This window comes from Vulpes lagopus, chromosome 3 (genome assembly GCF_018345385.1).
Source record: "Vulpes lagopus strain Blue_001 chromosome 3, ASM1834538v1, whole genome shotgun sequence".
Lineage (NCBI taxonomy): Eukaryota > Metazoa > Chordata > Mammalia > Carnivora > Canidae > Vulpes > Vulpes lagopus.
In genome coordinates this window covers 23279314-23297037 of record NC_054826.1, presented here as the reverse complement: position 1 = coordinate 23297037, position 17724 = coordinate 23279314, and the positions used below count along the sequence as shown (strand labels likewise).

At 35.0% G+C, this 17724-nt stretch overlaps 1 protein-coding gene across 1 annotated transcript in view; it reads left to right on the top strand.

The window, feature by feature from the left end:
• Positions 1–17724, top strand: part of HCN1 (hyperpolarization activated cyclic nucleotide gated potassium channel 1) — a 383048-nt gene that overhangs the window by 300493 nt on the left and 64831 nt on the right. The window contains exon 5 of the mRNA XM_041747243.1: positions 17150–17296. Coding sequence (XP_041603177.1) covers positions 17150–17296 — 147 coding nt within the window. The remainder of the gene's footprint in view (positions 1–17149; positions 17297–17724) is intronic.

Here is a 17724-nt window from a genome sequence, read left to right as displayed (position 1 = left end):
AGAGTGGCTGCACCAGGTCACATTCCCACCAACAGTGCAAAAGTGTTCCCCTTTCTCCACATCCTCTCCAACATTTGTTGTTTCCTGTCTTGTTCATTTTCACCATTCTTACTGGTGTGAAGTGGTATCTCATTGTGGTTTTGATTTGTATTTCAAGTGATGTGGAGCATTTTCTCATGTGTTTTTGGCCATGTATATGTCTTCCTCCATGAAATTTCTGTACATGTCTTTTGCCCATTTCATGATTGGATTGTGTGTTTCTTTTCTGTTGAGTTTAATAAATTCTTTACAGATCTTCCATACTAGCCCTTGATCTTATACGTCATTTACAAATATCTTCTTCCATTCTGTAGGTTGTCGTTTAGTTTTGTTGACTGTTTCTTTTGCTGTGCAGAAGCTTTTTATCTTGATGAAGTCCCAATAATTCATTTTTGGTTTTGTTTCCCTTACCTTCATAGATGTATCTTGCAAGAAGTTGCCGTGGCCAAGTTCAAAAAGGGTGTTGCCTGTGTTCTCCTCTAGGATTTTGATGGATTCTTGTCTCACATTTGATCTTTCATCTATTTTGAGTTTATCTTTGTTTTTTTTTAATTAATTTTTATTGGTGTTCAATTTACCAACATACAGAAAAACACCCAGTGCTCATCCCGTCAAGTGTCCACCTCAGTGCCCATCACCCATTCCCCTCCAACACCCGCCCTCCTCCCCTTCCACCACCCCTAGTTCGTTTCCCCGAGTTAGGAGTCTTTATGTTCTGTCTCCCTTCCTGATATTTCCCAACATTTCTTCTCCCTTCCTTTATATTCCCTTTCACTATTATTCATATTCCCCAAATGAATGAGAACATACACTGTTTGTCCTTCTCCGATTGACTTATTTCACTCAGCATAATACCCTCCAGTTCCATCCACGTTGAAGCAAATGTTGGGTATTTGTCGTTTCTAATTGCTGAGTAATATTCCATTGTATACATAAACCACATCTTCTTTATCCATTCATCTTTCGATGGACACCGAGGCTCCTTCCACAGTTTGGCTATTGTGGCCATTGCTGCTAGAAACATCGGGGTGCAGGTGTCCCGACGTTTCATTGCATCTGAATCTTTGGGGTAAATCCCCAACAGTGCAATTGCTGGGTCATAGGGCAGCTCTATTTTTAACTCTTTGAGGAACCTCCACACAGTTTTCCAGAGTGGCTGCACCAGTTCACATTCCCACCAACAGTGTAAGAGGGTTCCCTTTTCTCCGCATCCTCTCCAACATTTGTGGTTTCCTGCCTTGTTAATTTTCCCCATTCTCACTGGTGTGAGGTGGTATCTCATTGTGGTTTTGATTTGTATTTCCCTGATGGCAAGTGATGCAGAGCATTTTCTCATGTGCTTGTTGGCCATGTTTATGTCTTCCTCTGTGAGATTTCTCTTCATGTCTTTTGCCCATTTCATGATTGGATTGTTTGTTTCTTTGGTGTTGAGTTTAATAAGTTCTTTATAGACTTTGGAAACTAGCCCTTTACCTGATATGTCATTTGCAAATATCTTCTCCCATTCTGTAGGTTGTCTTTTAGTTTTGTTGACTGTATCCTTTGCTGTGCAAAAGCTTCTTATCTTGATGAAGTCCCAATAGTTCATTTTTGCTCTTGTTTCTTTTGCCTTTGTGGATGTATCTTGCAAGAAATTACTGTGGCCAAGTTCAAAAAGGGTGTTGCCTGTGTTCTCCTCTAGGATTTTGATGGAATCTTGTCTCACATTTAGATCTTTCATCCATTTTGAGTTTATCTTTGTGTATGGTATAAGAGAATGGTCTGGTTTCATTTTTCTGCATGTGGCTGTCCAATTTTCCAAGCACCATTTATTGAAGAGACTGTCTTTTTTCCAGTGGATAGTCTTTCCTGCTTTGTCGAATATTAGTTGACCATAAAGTTCAGGGTCCACTTCTGGGTTCTCTATTCTGTTCCATTGATCTATGTGTCTGTTTTTGTGCCAGTACCACACTGTCTTGATGACCACAGCTTTGTAGTACAACCTGAAATCTGGCATTGTGATGCCCCCAGCTATGGTTTTCTTTTTTAAAATTCCCCTGGCTATTTGGGGTCTTTTCTGATTCCACACAAATCTTAAAATAATTTGTTCTAACTCTCTGAAGAAAGTCCATGGTATTTTGATAGGGATTGCATTAAATGTGTAAATTGCCCTGGGTAGCATTGACATTTTCACAATATTAATTCTTCCAATCCATGAGCATGGAATATTTTTCCATCTCTTTGTGTCCTCCTCAATTTCTTTCAGAAGTGTTCTGTAGGTTTTTAGGTATAGATCCTTTACCTCTTTGGTTAGGTTTATTCCTAGACATCTTATGCTTTTGGGTGCAATTGTAAATGGGATTGACTCCTTAATTTCTCTTTCTTCAGTCTCATTGTTAGTGTATAGAAATGCCACTGACTTCTGGACGTTGATTTTGTATCCTGCCACACTGCCGAATTGCTGTATGAGTTCTAGCGATCTTGGGGTGGAGTCTTTTGGGTTTTCTATGTACAGTATCATGTCATCTGTAGAGAGAGAGAGAGTTTGACTTCTTCTTTGCCAATTTGAATGCCTTTTATTTTCTTTTGTTGCCTGATTGCTGAGGCTGGGACTTCTAGTACTATGTTGAATAGCAGTGGTGAGAGTGGACATCCCTGTTGTGTTTCTGATCTTAGGGGAAAGGCTCCCAGTGCTTCCCCATTGAGAATGATATTTGTTGTGGACTTTTCATAGATTGTTTTTAAGATCTGAGGAATGTTCCCTCTATCCCTACAGTCTGAAGAGTTTTGATCAGGAATGGATGCTGTATTTTGTCAAATGCTTTCTCTGCATCTATTGAGAGGATTATATGGTTCTTGTTTTTCTCTTGTTGATATGATCTATCACATTGATTACTTGACGAGTGTTGAACCAGCCTTGCATCCCAGGGATAAAACCCACTTCGTCATGGTGAATAATCTTCTTAACGTACTGTTGGATCCTATTGGCTAGTATCTTGTTGATAATTTTTGAATCTGTGTTCATCAGGGATATTAGTCTATAATTCTCCTTTTTGGTGGGGTCTTTGTCTGGTTTTGGGGTTAAGGTGATGTTGGCCTCATAGAATGAGTTTGGAAGTACTCCATCCCTTTTTATCTTTCAGAACAGCTTTAGTAGAATAGGTATTGCTTCTTCTTAAAGGTTTGATAGAATTCCCCTGGGAAGCATCTGGCCCTGGACTTTTGTGTCTTGGAAGGTGTTTGATGACTGCTTCAATTTCCTCCCTGGTTATTGGCCTGTTCAGGTTTTCTATTTCTTCCTGTTCCAGTTTTGGTAATTTGTGGTTTTCCAGAAATGCGTCCATTTCTTCTAGATTGCCTAATTTATTGGCATATAGTTGCTCATAATATGTTTTTAAAATAATTTGCATTACTGAGAGACCTTAAAAAGTATATCAAGCTGTCACTAATACTAAGAAATATTTTGACCAGAAATAATGAAGAATATTAGTGATATTTAAATTATGTCCTTAGTTTCAAATTATTAATCTATTTAATGCACTTACACAAAGCTTATATAAATAATTTATCATCCATCACTAACTATTTTTTAGGATTATTTATTTATTTATTTATACATTCATGAGAGACACACAGAGAGAGAGGCAGAGACACAGGCAGAGGGAGGAGAAGCAGGCTTCATGCAGGAGCCCGATGTGGGACATGATCCTGGAACTCTCGGAAAATATCCTGATCCAAAGGGAGATGCTCAACTGCTGAGCCATCCAGGCTTAGTTATCACTGATGATTTAAAAAATTGGCTGAGCCTGGTGGAAAGAGAATATTTGAAATATACTATTAAAAGAACTGTTCAGAGGTCCATGGGTGGCTCAGTTCACTAAGCGTCTGCCTGGCGCTCAGGTCATGATCTCAGAGTCCTAGAAGCAAGCCCCCTGACATGGGCTCCCTGCTCAGCAGGGGGTCTGTTTCTCCTTCTCCCTCTGCCCCTCCTCACCGCGCTCTCTCTCTGTCTCTCAAATAAATAAATAAAATCTTTAAAACAACCTATTCAACTCTTTATTGAAAAGAGTGAATATATCTTCCCAGTGGAATTCCGTCCAACATATCTAAACTTGAATCTTTTCATTGAAGAATTACATACACACACAACACAGTGTGCACACATACACACACAACATAGCCTACATGTACATGCACAAACACAGACACAGAATATGATGTGGCAATAATCAATGCACCTATTTTTTTTATTTATACCATTTTATTCACTCTACACTAGCCCCCATTATTACTCTAAAAGTTATAATCATGTGTAGCCTATAAGATTTAACCTCACTGTGAAATATAACTTCTATATTTATGGCTAACAGGCTTTATAGTTTAGGGAACACTTTCTAATTTCTGAAAATTAAATGACATCATTTAAGTTAAAAGTTAATGAACTAAGTTATGGAACTTACAACTTGAAATAAGGCATATTATGCTACTTTGAAAAAATGCTAAACATTTTGTGACAATGAATGGTTATTTGATATTTCTCTTTAATGTATCATTAGAATTAATTTTTAAAAAGGTTAAAAAGTATAAATGTTTTACATATATTTGATTTTGTCAAAGAAAGGCAGCATTTGTGCTAGTACTTCAAATAAGTACTTTAAATCTGCTTTTCAATCAAGACCAAATAATATAATTTCTCAATAAAATAATATTTTAGATTATATATAACTAATAAGTTTTGTGAATATTAAACACCTACTATGTGTGAATCACTGTATTAAAGAGAGAATAGAGATACAATGGTAAGAGGACTCATCAAGTTGGTCTAGTAGAGAATACTCATGCCTTTAAGGAGCTTATGGTCTAGCAGAAAATATAAACAATTTAATAAGCAATTATGATAGTGGGAAAAGAGCCAAGGTATGGTTTGGTGTTATGGGGGCATCTAATCTAATCTAGATTCCTACCTCTTTGATTTTCTGATAAATATCATTGAAGACATTGTTAGAAATACCAAACCTTAGTTCCAACCCCATACATACTAAATGTGAATCTTTGGGTTAACATGATCGCCATGTTATTTTAACATACATTAAAGTTTGAGGTAGGTATCAGAGAAAAATACTCAGAGAAAATAGCATTCAAAATCAACTTCAAAGGCATATGGTTAGTTTGTGGAAGATGAAGATAAACATATGTTGGAAACAGAGACGGTTGTCTTTTAAGCCAGATCTATAACTTAGGCTGTTTGGTTGGATAAGGAAGGTATGGAGAAGAAGGGGGATGATATCAATTTGGGTCATGGTGTCTTTGATGTGATTTTGAAACATGTTTTAAGAGCAGATGCTTAAGGGGAAGAAGGACATGTGAATATGAAGATAAGGGATTAGTTTCCTGCTAGAGCTATTGACTTAGAGATTGGCGATATATTGATAATAACTGAAGTCATGCAAGTGGGAAGGATTGTTAAGGGAAAATATGTAAGATGAAAAGGGGGAAAAAAAGGCCTTGGGCATAGTCCTTGGAAACACTAACACATACAGAAGAGCCATCAACAATAAGACTGCAAAAAGCAGCCAGAAAAGAGAAGAGAGCTAGAAGAATATACAGATGGAGAACCAGGGGATAAGGTGTCTTTAAGAGGAAAGGAACAATAGTAATGTTGTCTTAGTTGGAGTTCTCTTGCTAGAACCTAAGGAAAGGATTTGGTGGTTTAGACAATTTATTGGAGAGTAATTTCAAGAAGCAGGATAGTGAAGCAGGAAGTGTGAGAATGGGAAGGGAAAGCCACTGAACAATTTTTCCAATGTAGGCAGGTGAGACTTAGTCCTACTGGGACCCTCTGATAAGCCATGTAAAATGTACCTTAGAGTTCTCTCTCTGAAGAATAGGAAGTGTGGCCATAATTGGTAGACTCAAGTCTCCCATTGGTTGAATGTTGCCCTGGGAGGTATTACCTCCAACCTTCCCTAATCCCAAACTTCCATGTAACTCTACCTTGAGTTGAGCAAGTTTTCTAAGCTTCTCAGTGCTGAGACAGAAAGCCTGATGTACACTGTCCACCACAGGTACAGTTGAGGTCAGAAGTGGACCATTTTGCAAAGGGAGAGGGATTGCATGATGGTACATCAATAGTGTATGCTACTCATGTTCCGTGCCACCCAGATACCAAATAAGAAAATCTTTGCAAAGTATCTAATTAAGTATCATGATAAGCATTGGAAAATCATGGAAATAAAACGTAGTATTAGTGGAATAGAAGGAAGAGCAGCTAAAATTAAATGTTTAGTTTTAATGAAATGTGCAATTAGATGAGTATAAACTACTCTTCAAAAAATGGTTGAGAAAAGGAAGAAGCATAAGGTGGTAGATGGAAGGCTACTCATGCTCCATTGAGAGTCACTTTTTGAAGACAGGATTGTCACATAGCATGTAAGAGCACAGACTGTGGATCCAGATTGCCTCGATTCCATACCTGGTTTCAACATTAATTAGCTGTGTGACTTTACACCAGTTATTTAAATTCTCTGTGCCTCAATTTCATTATCTGTAAAGTGAAGATACTGGTAGCAATCTTTTTTAAGATTTTTGTGACAATTAAATGAGTATTTAGTTGAATGCCAAGAAAATAATATGTCATATCTATGAGTTAGATGATATTCATATTCTTATTATCATTATTTTAAGTGGAGAGGTGAGTATATTAAATGCTATTTGGCTGGAGCCAATATATATAGAGAAAAGGTAATGTTTCTGAGGAGTGATGAAGAAAGGATATTCAAACACAGCTGAAAAATAAGATTCAAAAGGGGGAAGAGACACTTCCATTGTCAGAAGAGCAAGAAGAGAAGGAAAAAAGTAGCAGTATCATTCTAAATGAATTAATAGATGTTCTTATGTGAAAGTTTCTACTCCTTTTTGAAATTTTAGGTAAGATCATCATCTGTGAATGAAAAAAAATGTTGGAGGAGGGAAATAAAGGTGTTTAGAAAGCACAGAATGTTTTAAGTGGTCCCACTTGAAATGCGATGCAGTTTTCGTGCATGTCAATCTGTATTCTTGTTAAATAAAGGATAAAAACCATTTTCCTACAGACACACACACACACACACACACACACACACAAGAAAAGCTATAGTAATAAAGATGAAAACCATTTAGATCAGGAAAAGGCTTTTAAAAATATCCAAGCATACATTTTAACTCTATTATAATAATTATAATGGCTTTCAACTTCTAGTGATCATCTATCCCCTTGACTTTTATTCTGTAATTACTAAAAAATTGTATTTCTAGTAATGTTTTCTGTGAACAATTTGCTTTGTAATTAAGTGCTTTCTTTTGATTGCTAAATACAATGATTTATTATTAATTATTATTATTATTATTTAATTACTTGCTTAGTTAAGTCTTAAACAGTGTTATAGTAACTTTTGGAAAAGTTTTGAGAATCTGTCCATTTTTAAACCAAACTATAAAAGAAAGAATGAACTATGTAGTGTAAACAATTTTTGAGATTTTTTTTTGTTTTTTTTTTTTTAATTTATGAAAATATAATCCATTGTGAAATATTTGAATGAATAGCTTTAGGTTCCATAAGCCAGAGGGCCAGTATATGTTTATATGGAAGAGATCATTTGGATGGAGAAATAATACTTTTTATCTGATAATATTTTCTGTAAGGATTTTAAGATCATCTGGTAGGTTGTAATTTTGAGTTTTCCAGGCCAAGTAGATACTTACATTACAGCAAAAAGCTTTCCCCACATCTTAACAGCTGAAGAATTCTCTATTTGTAGAGAAACATGTTTCATTACCTAGCTTTTCAAAAAAAGATAAAAAAGTGAAGATAAAGTAGAAATATTTCACTCAGACTTCTGCAGAAAAGATAACTGTTCAACCATCTACTTTTCTTCCTGTGTTATTTGCTTTTAATTTTTTCCTCATTGAATTTACTGGAAATAGAATTTAGGTATATTAGGATACTTTTCTTACTATATGACTTATTCTGATATAATCATGTTGCTTAAAAGAATTTTTTAAAAATCGTGAATCATGAATCCATTTTTGTGGAAAGGAAACTTCTTCCTGCTTCAATTTAAAAAAGAATACTAGTTGTGAATATGAATAAAGCCATCATTTCAGTGAAAAAAAAAACTTCCTCCACAGTATATATGAATTGAAGATTTTGCTCAGTATATAGGAATAAAGCCATCATTTCAGTGAAAAAAAAAAAACTTCCTCCTCAGTATATATGAATTGAAGATTTTATAGCATAATTCTTGAAAATGATTCAATCTTATTTTCAATATTTTAGAAATAATGCTTGATAAACTCATTTGCATATAACCTAGCTATATATAGAGCTAGATTAATGCAAATACACACACACACACACATATATATAGCTAGCTTATATGCAACTATATATATGTAATATATAGGGATTAGTTTACTTTTAAATGTGGGATCAAAATAGAAACGATGGCTTCAGTTACCATGTAAATAAATGGCAATACTAAAAATATCTTCATTAAAAAAAAAAGATAGTTTAGTTATAAATTCAATGATGATTGGCTTAAATAGTTTTTTTAAAAAAGAAAAAAAGTGATAATGGAGAACCTGCATGGCTCAGTCAGTTAAGCATCCAACTCTTGATTTCAGCTCAGGTCATGATCTCAGAGTGGTGAGATCAAGCCCCACATCAGACTCCATGCTGGGAGCCTGCTTAAGATATCTCTCTCTTTCTCCCTCTGCCCCTCTCCTCTTTTCTCTCTTTCCCACTCTAAAAAAAAAAGTGATTGATGATTGATTATCTGTTATTAAAGGGCAATTTTAAATATTTAATTTTCATTATTCTTAAAATTATGATAAAAAGCTACAACATATAAGCATTGAATACAAAATTTACAGCAATTTTTCATTATGTATGAAAAAATGTCGTTTCAGACACCATTTTTACATTGATGTATTTTTATTGATCACGAAGCACGTTTTTTAATTTAACTTCATTTTCAGCTACATATGTTCTTTAATGAATGAATCTCTAATATGTTCTCCATCAAGTTGTATAGTTTGTTTTCAGTCCTCATATCAATTTCTTAGGTATTCAGAATGATTTGATATTTATTTAGTTGTGTTTAAGGGACAAGGCAAGCCTAGAGTCCTCCTACTACTCTCCCATCTTAGCTTGGCCCTATCATTATAGTCTTAAATTACAAAGACATCCCACAGGTTAAGAATCTGCTCTGGGAATGTGCTACATTGTAAACAGTGATTTGAGATAGTAGAAAACAACATTGTAGAGTAATTCAATGCTTCTTAAGAGAAAGACTTCAACAAAAATTTGACTACTTATATGCAATGTTTCATAAATTTGAAGACTGGTGTTAGAATCATAAAATTTGAGAGGTCTGTTTGATTTAATGAGTAATTATGAATAACCATACTACCTTTCATTTTTATGGACTTTGCTTTTATAATAAAATGAAAAATATCCATTCTGATTCCTATCTTCCAAGAGCATTCAGTATGTAAAATCATGCTTGGAGAACTGAAAACTGTCTACTTTTTCAGATGTACACAGGCCTGTCTTGGTGATGAAGAAAACTCTTTATTTTCAAAGAGAATACATATTTAATAGAAAGGAAATCCTAACAAGTCATTAAATAATCACTTATGTTCTAATCAGCTAATTAGCCACTAATCTTCTTAAGACAATGATTTTATTCTATGTAGCCCCGAAATAAAAATCCTAGCTTATTGGATAAAGTTAAATTTAAAGAAATCATCACACTTTTAAAATCTTTTTTTTTTTTTTTAATTTTAAAGATTTTATTTATTTATTCATGAGAGAGACAGAAAGAGAAGCAGGCTCCATGCAGGGAGCCCAATGTGGGAGTCGATCCCAGGTCTCCAGAACCAGGCCCTGGGCTGAAGGTGGCGCTAAACCGCTGAGCCACCCCGGCTGCCCACACTTTGAAAATCTTGATGGAGATTTTTCTTTTTCTTTATTTATGATAGTCACAGAGAGAGAGGCAGAGACATAGGCAGAGGGAGAAGCAGGCTCCATGCACCTGGAGCCCGACGTGGGATTCGATCCCGGGTCTCCAGGATCGCGCCCTGGGCCAAAGGCAGGCGCCAAACCGCTGCGCCACCCAGGGATCCTTTGATGGAGATTTTAGAGTAGAGAACATGGGAAGTGCTGGCAATCGGTTAATCATTTCATTACTTAATATAATTAATATATTTTACATATGTTTTTATTAACTTCTGCTGTTTTCCTAATTGTTATAAACATTTTTGGAATTATAAGAAGGCAGTTTCTCTTTTCTAATCAATAATTTCCTCCTACTTAGAGCTGTGTTTGACATAAAGCCTGATACCACAGATTAAGACAGAAACTGCAAATTCTTTAAAGAATGGAATTTGTCCAGAGTAACTTCAAGAGAATCTCATATTTAGTGAATGTGCTCTGACTAATATACAAAACAACTCATAAAAATGAAATATGAATTCAAAATTTCAATCCTTGTGGGAGAACCTCCATATCTGGTATCCTTCATTGATATCATTATTACAACAGAAAAAGAGTCAGATATCACATTCTTAGTCTCTTTACCCAGAGAATTTTCAGAAAATGTATAACCAGATTTTCGATCAGTGACTACTTGCATTCAAACACCTTAGCAGTTCAGTGGTGAACAAGAGGGCCAAGGACAATTAACAAGTAATTGTAGATGCTCTTAGAATAACTAAGGTGTAAACTCAGCATTTTTTCTAAGTGCATACCAAGAGGACTTTAGGCGGCCGGGTGTCAGAGAATATTTCTTTGATGTAGTGAAATTTGAGGAAGAAAATTAAAGAATGAATAGGAACTAGCCAGGAAATTATGTGGTGGAACAGCATTGCAGATTGAGAAAAGTGTGTGAGCATCCAGAGACTAGGGTACATTTAAGAATATTAAAGAAGGGCAGCCCCAGTAGCTTAGCAGTTTAGCACCACCTTGCCCCAGGGCATGATCCTGGAGACCCAGGATCTAGTCCCACGTCTGGCTCCCTGCATGGAGCCTGCTTCTCCCTCTGCCTATGTCTCTGCCTTTCTCTCTCTCTCTCTCTCTCTCTCTCTCTCATAAGTAAAAAAGAAAAAAATAATAATAGTAAAGAAATTTAATATACTAGGGCATAGTGAACAAAGGGAAAATGTATATTGTAGAGCAGGAAAAGGCCAGATAGGTTCAGGAAGTCAGAACTTCATCTCGAAAGCAGCAGGAAGCCATTACAAGGCTTAAGGGAAAGGAGTGACAATAAAGTTGGCATTTTAAAAATATTTCTGCCTGGATTATGGAAAAGAATAAGAGTTGCAGTCAGACAGGGACATATAGATACAGATAATATAGTTAGAAAGTTCGGAATGAGTTTAAAGGAGAGATTGTTACTTTGACTAGAATGTTAGAAATGGTGATACAGGGAAATGTAAAATTACTGAAACTTCTGGCACTCGAATTTACGTGATCTGGTGGTCTTGACAATTGGGATGAAGTTGTAGTGGATCTAAAATAAGGTGATTCCGTTTCCTGATAAGGGTATAAATCAAAGATATAAAAATAATATAATATAAATGTGATTAAAACTTCTATTTTAAATTCATTTGAATTTCTTACATTTACCATGCTATGATTCTGGCTCTCCCATCCTAACCAAAAAGGGTCAGAGAGAGAGAGAGTTCTACTTGATGTTTCACTTCCATTTCTTACTTCCACTCACTCTCAAGTTATTGCAATCTATTTGTAATAACCCCTAATCCTGACATTTCTATACATACTCCAATGAAACCATTTAAAGCAAAATCACCAAAGCCTTTACTAAAGCTAAATCCAGTGGACACTTAAGCTTACCTCTATTTAGATGTCCCAAATATTTCAGGGATGAAAGTATGCCTTACAATTGTTTTTTCTTTAAAACTCATGTATTGGTAGTATTTCTCTAAACTGAATACAATAAAATAATGGAAATAAAAGATGAAAGAAAAAGAGAAGATATTTGAAATTAAAATTATCTCTACGAATTTCAGGAAATATTTAAGAATGTAAGAGAAATGTAGGAGAATGTAGAGAAAATGTAAAGAATATACATAAATGTAAGGGAAAATGCAGACAAGATATATGAAATAAATAATAAGAAACATAGATCATATCCAGCATAAAGGATCAAGGATCAAATGCAAAGGCTCAAGATCCAAGTAGAGAATTTCAACCCTAGAATTCTATATGTAGTCAGGTTATCAGCTGACTTTAAGAAACATTTTCAGACAAGAAAAGATTCAAGAAACTTATATCCCATTTAGTATTTCTTAGTGGTTTACTTGGGGATTGACTCCCACAATATGAATAAATAAACCAAAAGAGAAACATAGGCTCTGAAAATAGAGAACTCAAACAGGGATATTATAAAGGGAAATCCTACTGGATATCAGATAGGATAGGGATGCTGGAAGAAAATTTCTTGTGCAAAAAAATAAAAATCATTAAAAATCCACATAACCAAAGGAAATGCCATCAAATGCTGTACTTGACATTGTGGTAAACAGTCAGAGTAATGCAAACACTGTATGGTTTGATAGGTTCAATTGCAGTACAAAATTATAATTCACCTATATGTTGTAAAAGTAAAGATGACAAAAGTTAAAAAGTAGAAATGAAAGAATAAGTTTGTTACATTTCATTTGGTAAATTTGTCGAGAGTTCTCTGAATAAGCTATAGAGATATAAATATGTAAAGTTGCAAAGGAAACCAAAGGAAGAATTAACACTAGGGACACAACTGCAGAATGAGAGAGAAAGTGAGAAAATAGGGGTGGCTGTTAGTGGCTAACACTACTTTTCCATGGTGGAAAGTCAATAAATGTTGCCATAATTAACCCATGTAAGAAAAAGAAACAAGCGTATTACTTAGCAATATAGACAAAATACCTTTTGAAAGTGGTAACATGGGAGGAGTGAGTTTAATAATGGAATGTTGTCTTCATTATATGTATTAGACGTCATTTTTAGTATCATGTTTGTGCATTCCCTTTATGTATATTTTAATTGCACAGAAAATTTTGAAAATAAAATTTCATTAGAATTTTAAATGGCAATGATGTTATAGTCTCTTTAATATTTTAAAGATTTATTTATTTATTTTAGAGAGAGGGAGGAGCGGGGGAGGGCACTGAGCACAGTGCCAGGTGTGGGTCTTGCTGTTACTACCCTAAGATCATCACCTTATCATCACCTAAGATCATCATAGTCTCTTTAGATCTCTTTAGATCTGATAGATCTGCTGATTTTATATATTCAAGAAAAAATTATATTTGCAACTTTGTTTTTCAAAAGTCCCTTCCTCAGTGACTATTTTGAGTATTAATCATCTTTCGCATATAGTGTGGTACTGCAATTAACAGAAACTTTTCCATTTTATCATTTTTTTTAATTTGTCATCTTATATGTAACTTCCAATACCTCATTGATTCTATTATCCGCCTACCACTAGGTGTCTTTTTCAATGAGTAACTTATTATTTTTATTCTTCACATCATAGGCAGGTCACATTTTCATTCAATTTTGCAAGTCTTGTTAGGATTAGGGAAACAGGCAAAAAGAAATAGCTCCTATTTTCAATAAGTATTATATTCTAACAAAGATAATTATCTAATTTCCAAATTCACTGGTTATGGTACAATACTTCTTTTCTTATAATATGTTCCTTTTGAGTACCCCCTACCCCTACATTGCCCCTTGAAACTTGATCCTTCTTGGCTGAGTTGAGTTTTTTTGGTTCTGTCCCATCTGGCTAGTTAATCTCAGTTCCCTTAACTTGATCAATTTCCATGATTCATCTGCTTTTAAAATGTAGGTTCCACTTTTTTTTTTTTTAATCTATTTGACACATTCTCCCTTGGTGATCACTTAGTCATTGACTTTGTGTATTTTTTTCTCTTCTAAGTGCCTGACCTACATATAAGCATTAGGATGTGCCATGGACATCGTAAAGTTGACTTATTAAAACTGAATTTCCTTTCTGTCCCCTATTCTCACTCAAATTGCTTCCTTATGTCCTAAGATAACACAATACTTGGCATTAGTGTAGGGTAGGCTTGTTAAAACACAGACTGCTAGAATTTGTAATTCAGAGTTTCTGATTCTGTAGGTCTGGGGTGAAAACTTCAAATGTGCATTTCTAACAAGCTTTCCAGTGATACTGGTGGTTTATATGCATCCTGACTGCACCTTGAAAACCATTGGCACACAGCAATCAGCTAATATTTGTTAGATCAATAATTATTATAAATTGATTAATGTTTGGAATATATAATATAGGTTCAAAAATCAAATTCAACTGTATGATTAAGTGAAAAATATTCATAGAACTTCAGTCTGAAAGAGCAAAGAAACTCATTTGGTGTAATAGTGTCTTACTGTAGACTAATAAACTAAAGTCTAAAGGGATTAAATGATCTGTATGAGGAAAAATAACTAGATTCAACCAATCCTGACTTTCCATAAAAATAACTTTATATGTAACATTTGTATTTAGCTAATTAAGGATTAGTTTTCTAATTCAAGATAGATACTGAGCAGATTTCTTGTTTCTCTAGATGAATAGGCCTTTGCACATAGCCATAGATCTCATAAAAATGAACTGAAATACTACTAACTTGTAATGCTGTCTCCCACACCCACAGAAATGCATGCAAAGGGCAGAGAAATCTAGTATCCTCGTTAATTTTAAAGATTCTCACCAATCCAAGCAGTGTTTGGGCAAGCAATTTTTTGAGAAAAATAAACAGAGATTACTTGACCCCTACTGATCCTGAAACAAGTTGAGTCCTTTATTTGTCTAGAACTGTCATCAATGCAGTAAGTGTTAAAACTGAGGCGGTCCTGTGCTCTTAAGCTGTTTTATTGTTTTCCCAAGTTTGAATGTTTAACAGGATTCACCAGACTTTACTCATATGAGGCTTTTGTTTAAAGGCAAAGGATACAGTGCTTTGGAGAAAGAGGATGCAGACATGCATCAAAGACCCAAGAGCCTTTCCCCAGCATGATGGGCTTCATCTTTAGGCATGTGGAACACGCAGAGTTTCTGACTTGAGCCACCAAAATCTGTGCAAGAGCCTTGGATTGGCTTCAGGAGCTCAAAAACAAAGCTCTCAGTAGCTCTTTAAATAAGTCAAAATAGTCAAACCAGATAGACTGGTTGCAAATCATTAGTGCAAATGTTAAACTTAGGGTTTAGGTCTGGGTGGAGGCTCAGACCCTAAACAATACATCAAATATCCCACTGCCCTCCTTTTTTGGCTAAGAGTAAAAATCAGATGCACAGGTGTCTCTAGAAATAAAGGTAGAGCTTTTCAACCCAGCTGCAAATCAACTTTATCCTACACAACAGTCTTTAGAGGTCACTGAAACTTCTTACTTTCAGACCAGCTGCATGAGGGATCAAGCAGACAGACTTCCAGGTCTCTAGAAGTGGGTTACCAAGATTAGGTAGGCATACAGATTCGAGTTCTTCAGGAAGAACTAACCAATCTTTCTCAAGTACATGCTAGAAGCCCCTTATACACAACGACAGTGACAGCATTGGTGCCTAAATTTAAAATCCTTAAATCATAATCAAGTTGCTTCAGAGAGAGATATATATAGGCCTGCAGGCTTTAAATACTTGGGGGACAGTCTGGTGACCGAATAAAGGAAGTCTCATGACAAAGTTGTATTTCCTTTAAGGATACTAATCCCCAAAAGGGAATATCTTAAAAATAAGAATGTTCTGTGAAAGGAAGGTATGTACAAAAAAAAAAAAAATGAAGAAATGTCATAGGTTTGATGTTTCTGGTTAGATATATGTGCTATTGAGTACTAATTACAGCTTTGCTAATTACAGACAAGGAATTGGGGACTTCTATCTTCTAGTAAAAGCTAAGTTATCAGGAAAAGATGTGAGAAAATAAATTTCCATGTGTTCTCCAAAACACATCAAATGTGTTTTGTTTAAGAGAAGAATCTTATTCCAGTATGTTTATCCAATTCTGGTGCCTACTTTTTAATTTGTATTCAGTTTTATCATCTGTACAATGAAACTCATTTGGGGGGGGGGCTCTAATTAATTTTTTCAAAGTATACACTCATGACCACCTGCATTTGCAGCATCAAGGAAATATTTCTCAAACTTAAATGTGTATGCGTCATCCAACGATCTTTTTTTAACTAGTAGACTCTGATTTCATAGGCCTGGAGTAAAGCCTGAAACTCTTCTAATAAGTTCCCAGCTAATTTCTACGTGCCTTTTTGAATACTAGGAATTTATTTTCAAAGTGTGAATATGTGTGTGTGCCTAAATTCACAAAAGCAGATACATCAAGGGAATCAATCTCAGGAGTTAAGTCTGAAAGTCTGCATTCCCAATGCCAACCTCACCCCAAGTTTTATAAACAATCAAGTTTAAGAACTACTCGTTAAGTGAATTTAACATCTAAGTTAAGTTTTAGATATAAAATTACATGGATCTAGTCTCATCCTGATACTCTCTTAAGTCCTAAATTAAAGAGTGACATATTCTCTTACTTTACAGGGCATCTGTGTTGCTTGAGTATAAGACTTGGAGACAGCTGCCAAGCTCTCTGTCACTAAATTCAAATTTTAATTAGGTCTGACCTTTTGCTGTAAGGTCTATGATAAAACCTTTTTTTTTCTACCCAAACTTAGGAGATTCTGTATCCAGATGACGGGCCAAACCTCAACTTCATTCTTCTTTTATAACAGAGCTAAACAAAAAGATTCCAAAAAAATAACATCACATTTTTTTTCTTGTCCCATCACTGGCTTTTCCGGGGTGACACTCTTAATTCATTCTGAACTGCTTTCATGCCCCTCCTCATCTCAGTTCTTTACAGGAAATGTTTCCCTAAAGAAATTCCTCCCAGAGTTTGTGAGGCAGAGTAAATACATTATATCCTTGTACATTGTTTCCTTCCTCTCAAAGGATTTTTTCTTTTTGTTATTCAAATGTCACTGAATTTGGCATAACCAAGTAACATGATGATTCCTCATACAGTCTAACAATGTTTTCTAATTCCCTTTTTCCTTTCCTCACAGTACAAACAAGTGGAACAATACATGTCATTCCATAAGTTACCAGCTGATATGCGTCAGAAGATACATGATTACTATGAACACAGATACCAAGGCAAAATCTTTGATGAAGAAAACATTCTCAATGAACTCAATGATCCTCTGAGAGAGGTAAGATTTGTAGTCCTTGATCCCCATGGTATATGGTCATGGCTTCTTTTCTTTTCTTCTTTTTTTGTGGCAAATCTTCAAGTCCATGTTATGACACTACACAGAATAAATGTTGATACATATTTTTTGCCTTTATTCTCCCATATGTTCTCCTGTATACAGACTTATTGAAATTATTGAAAAAAAAAGTACTGGAAAATTGTTCTTCTAATTATGATTGTCAGAACAGTTTTATCTTCTCTATCCCTAGTTATGAGTCCTTCATGTGGCCTCATTGTCTACATCTTCCACTCTGTCTCTCATATTTACTAAACTGTTTCTGTATCTTCTTTTTGATTTCTCCTCCCATGTTCATTTCACCTGTTTATTCCTTAGGCCCTGATTACAGACTAACCTGACTTGTTCAAGTAATTCGTTTCCTCTTATTT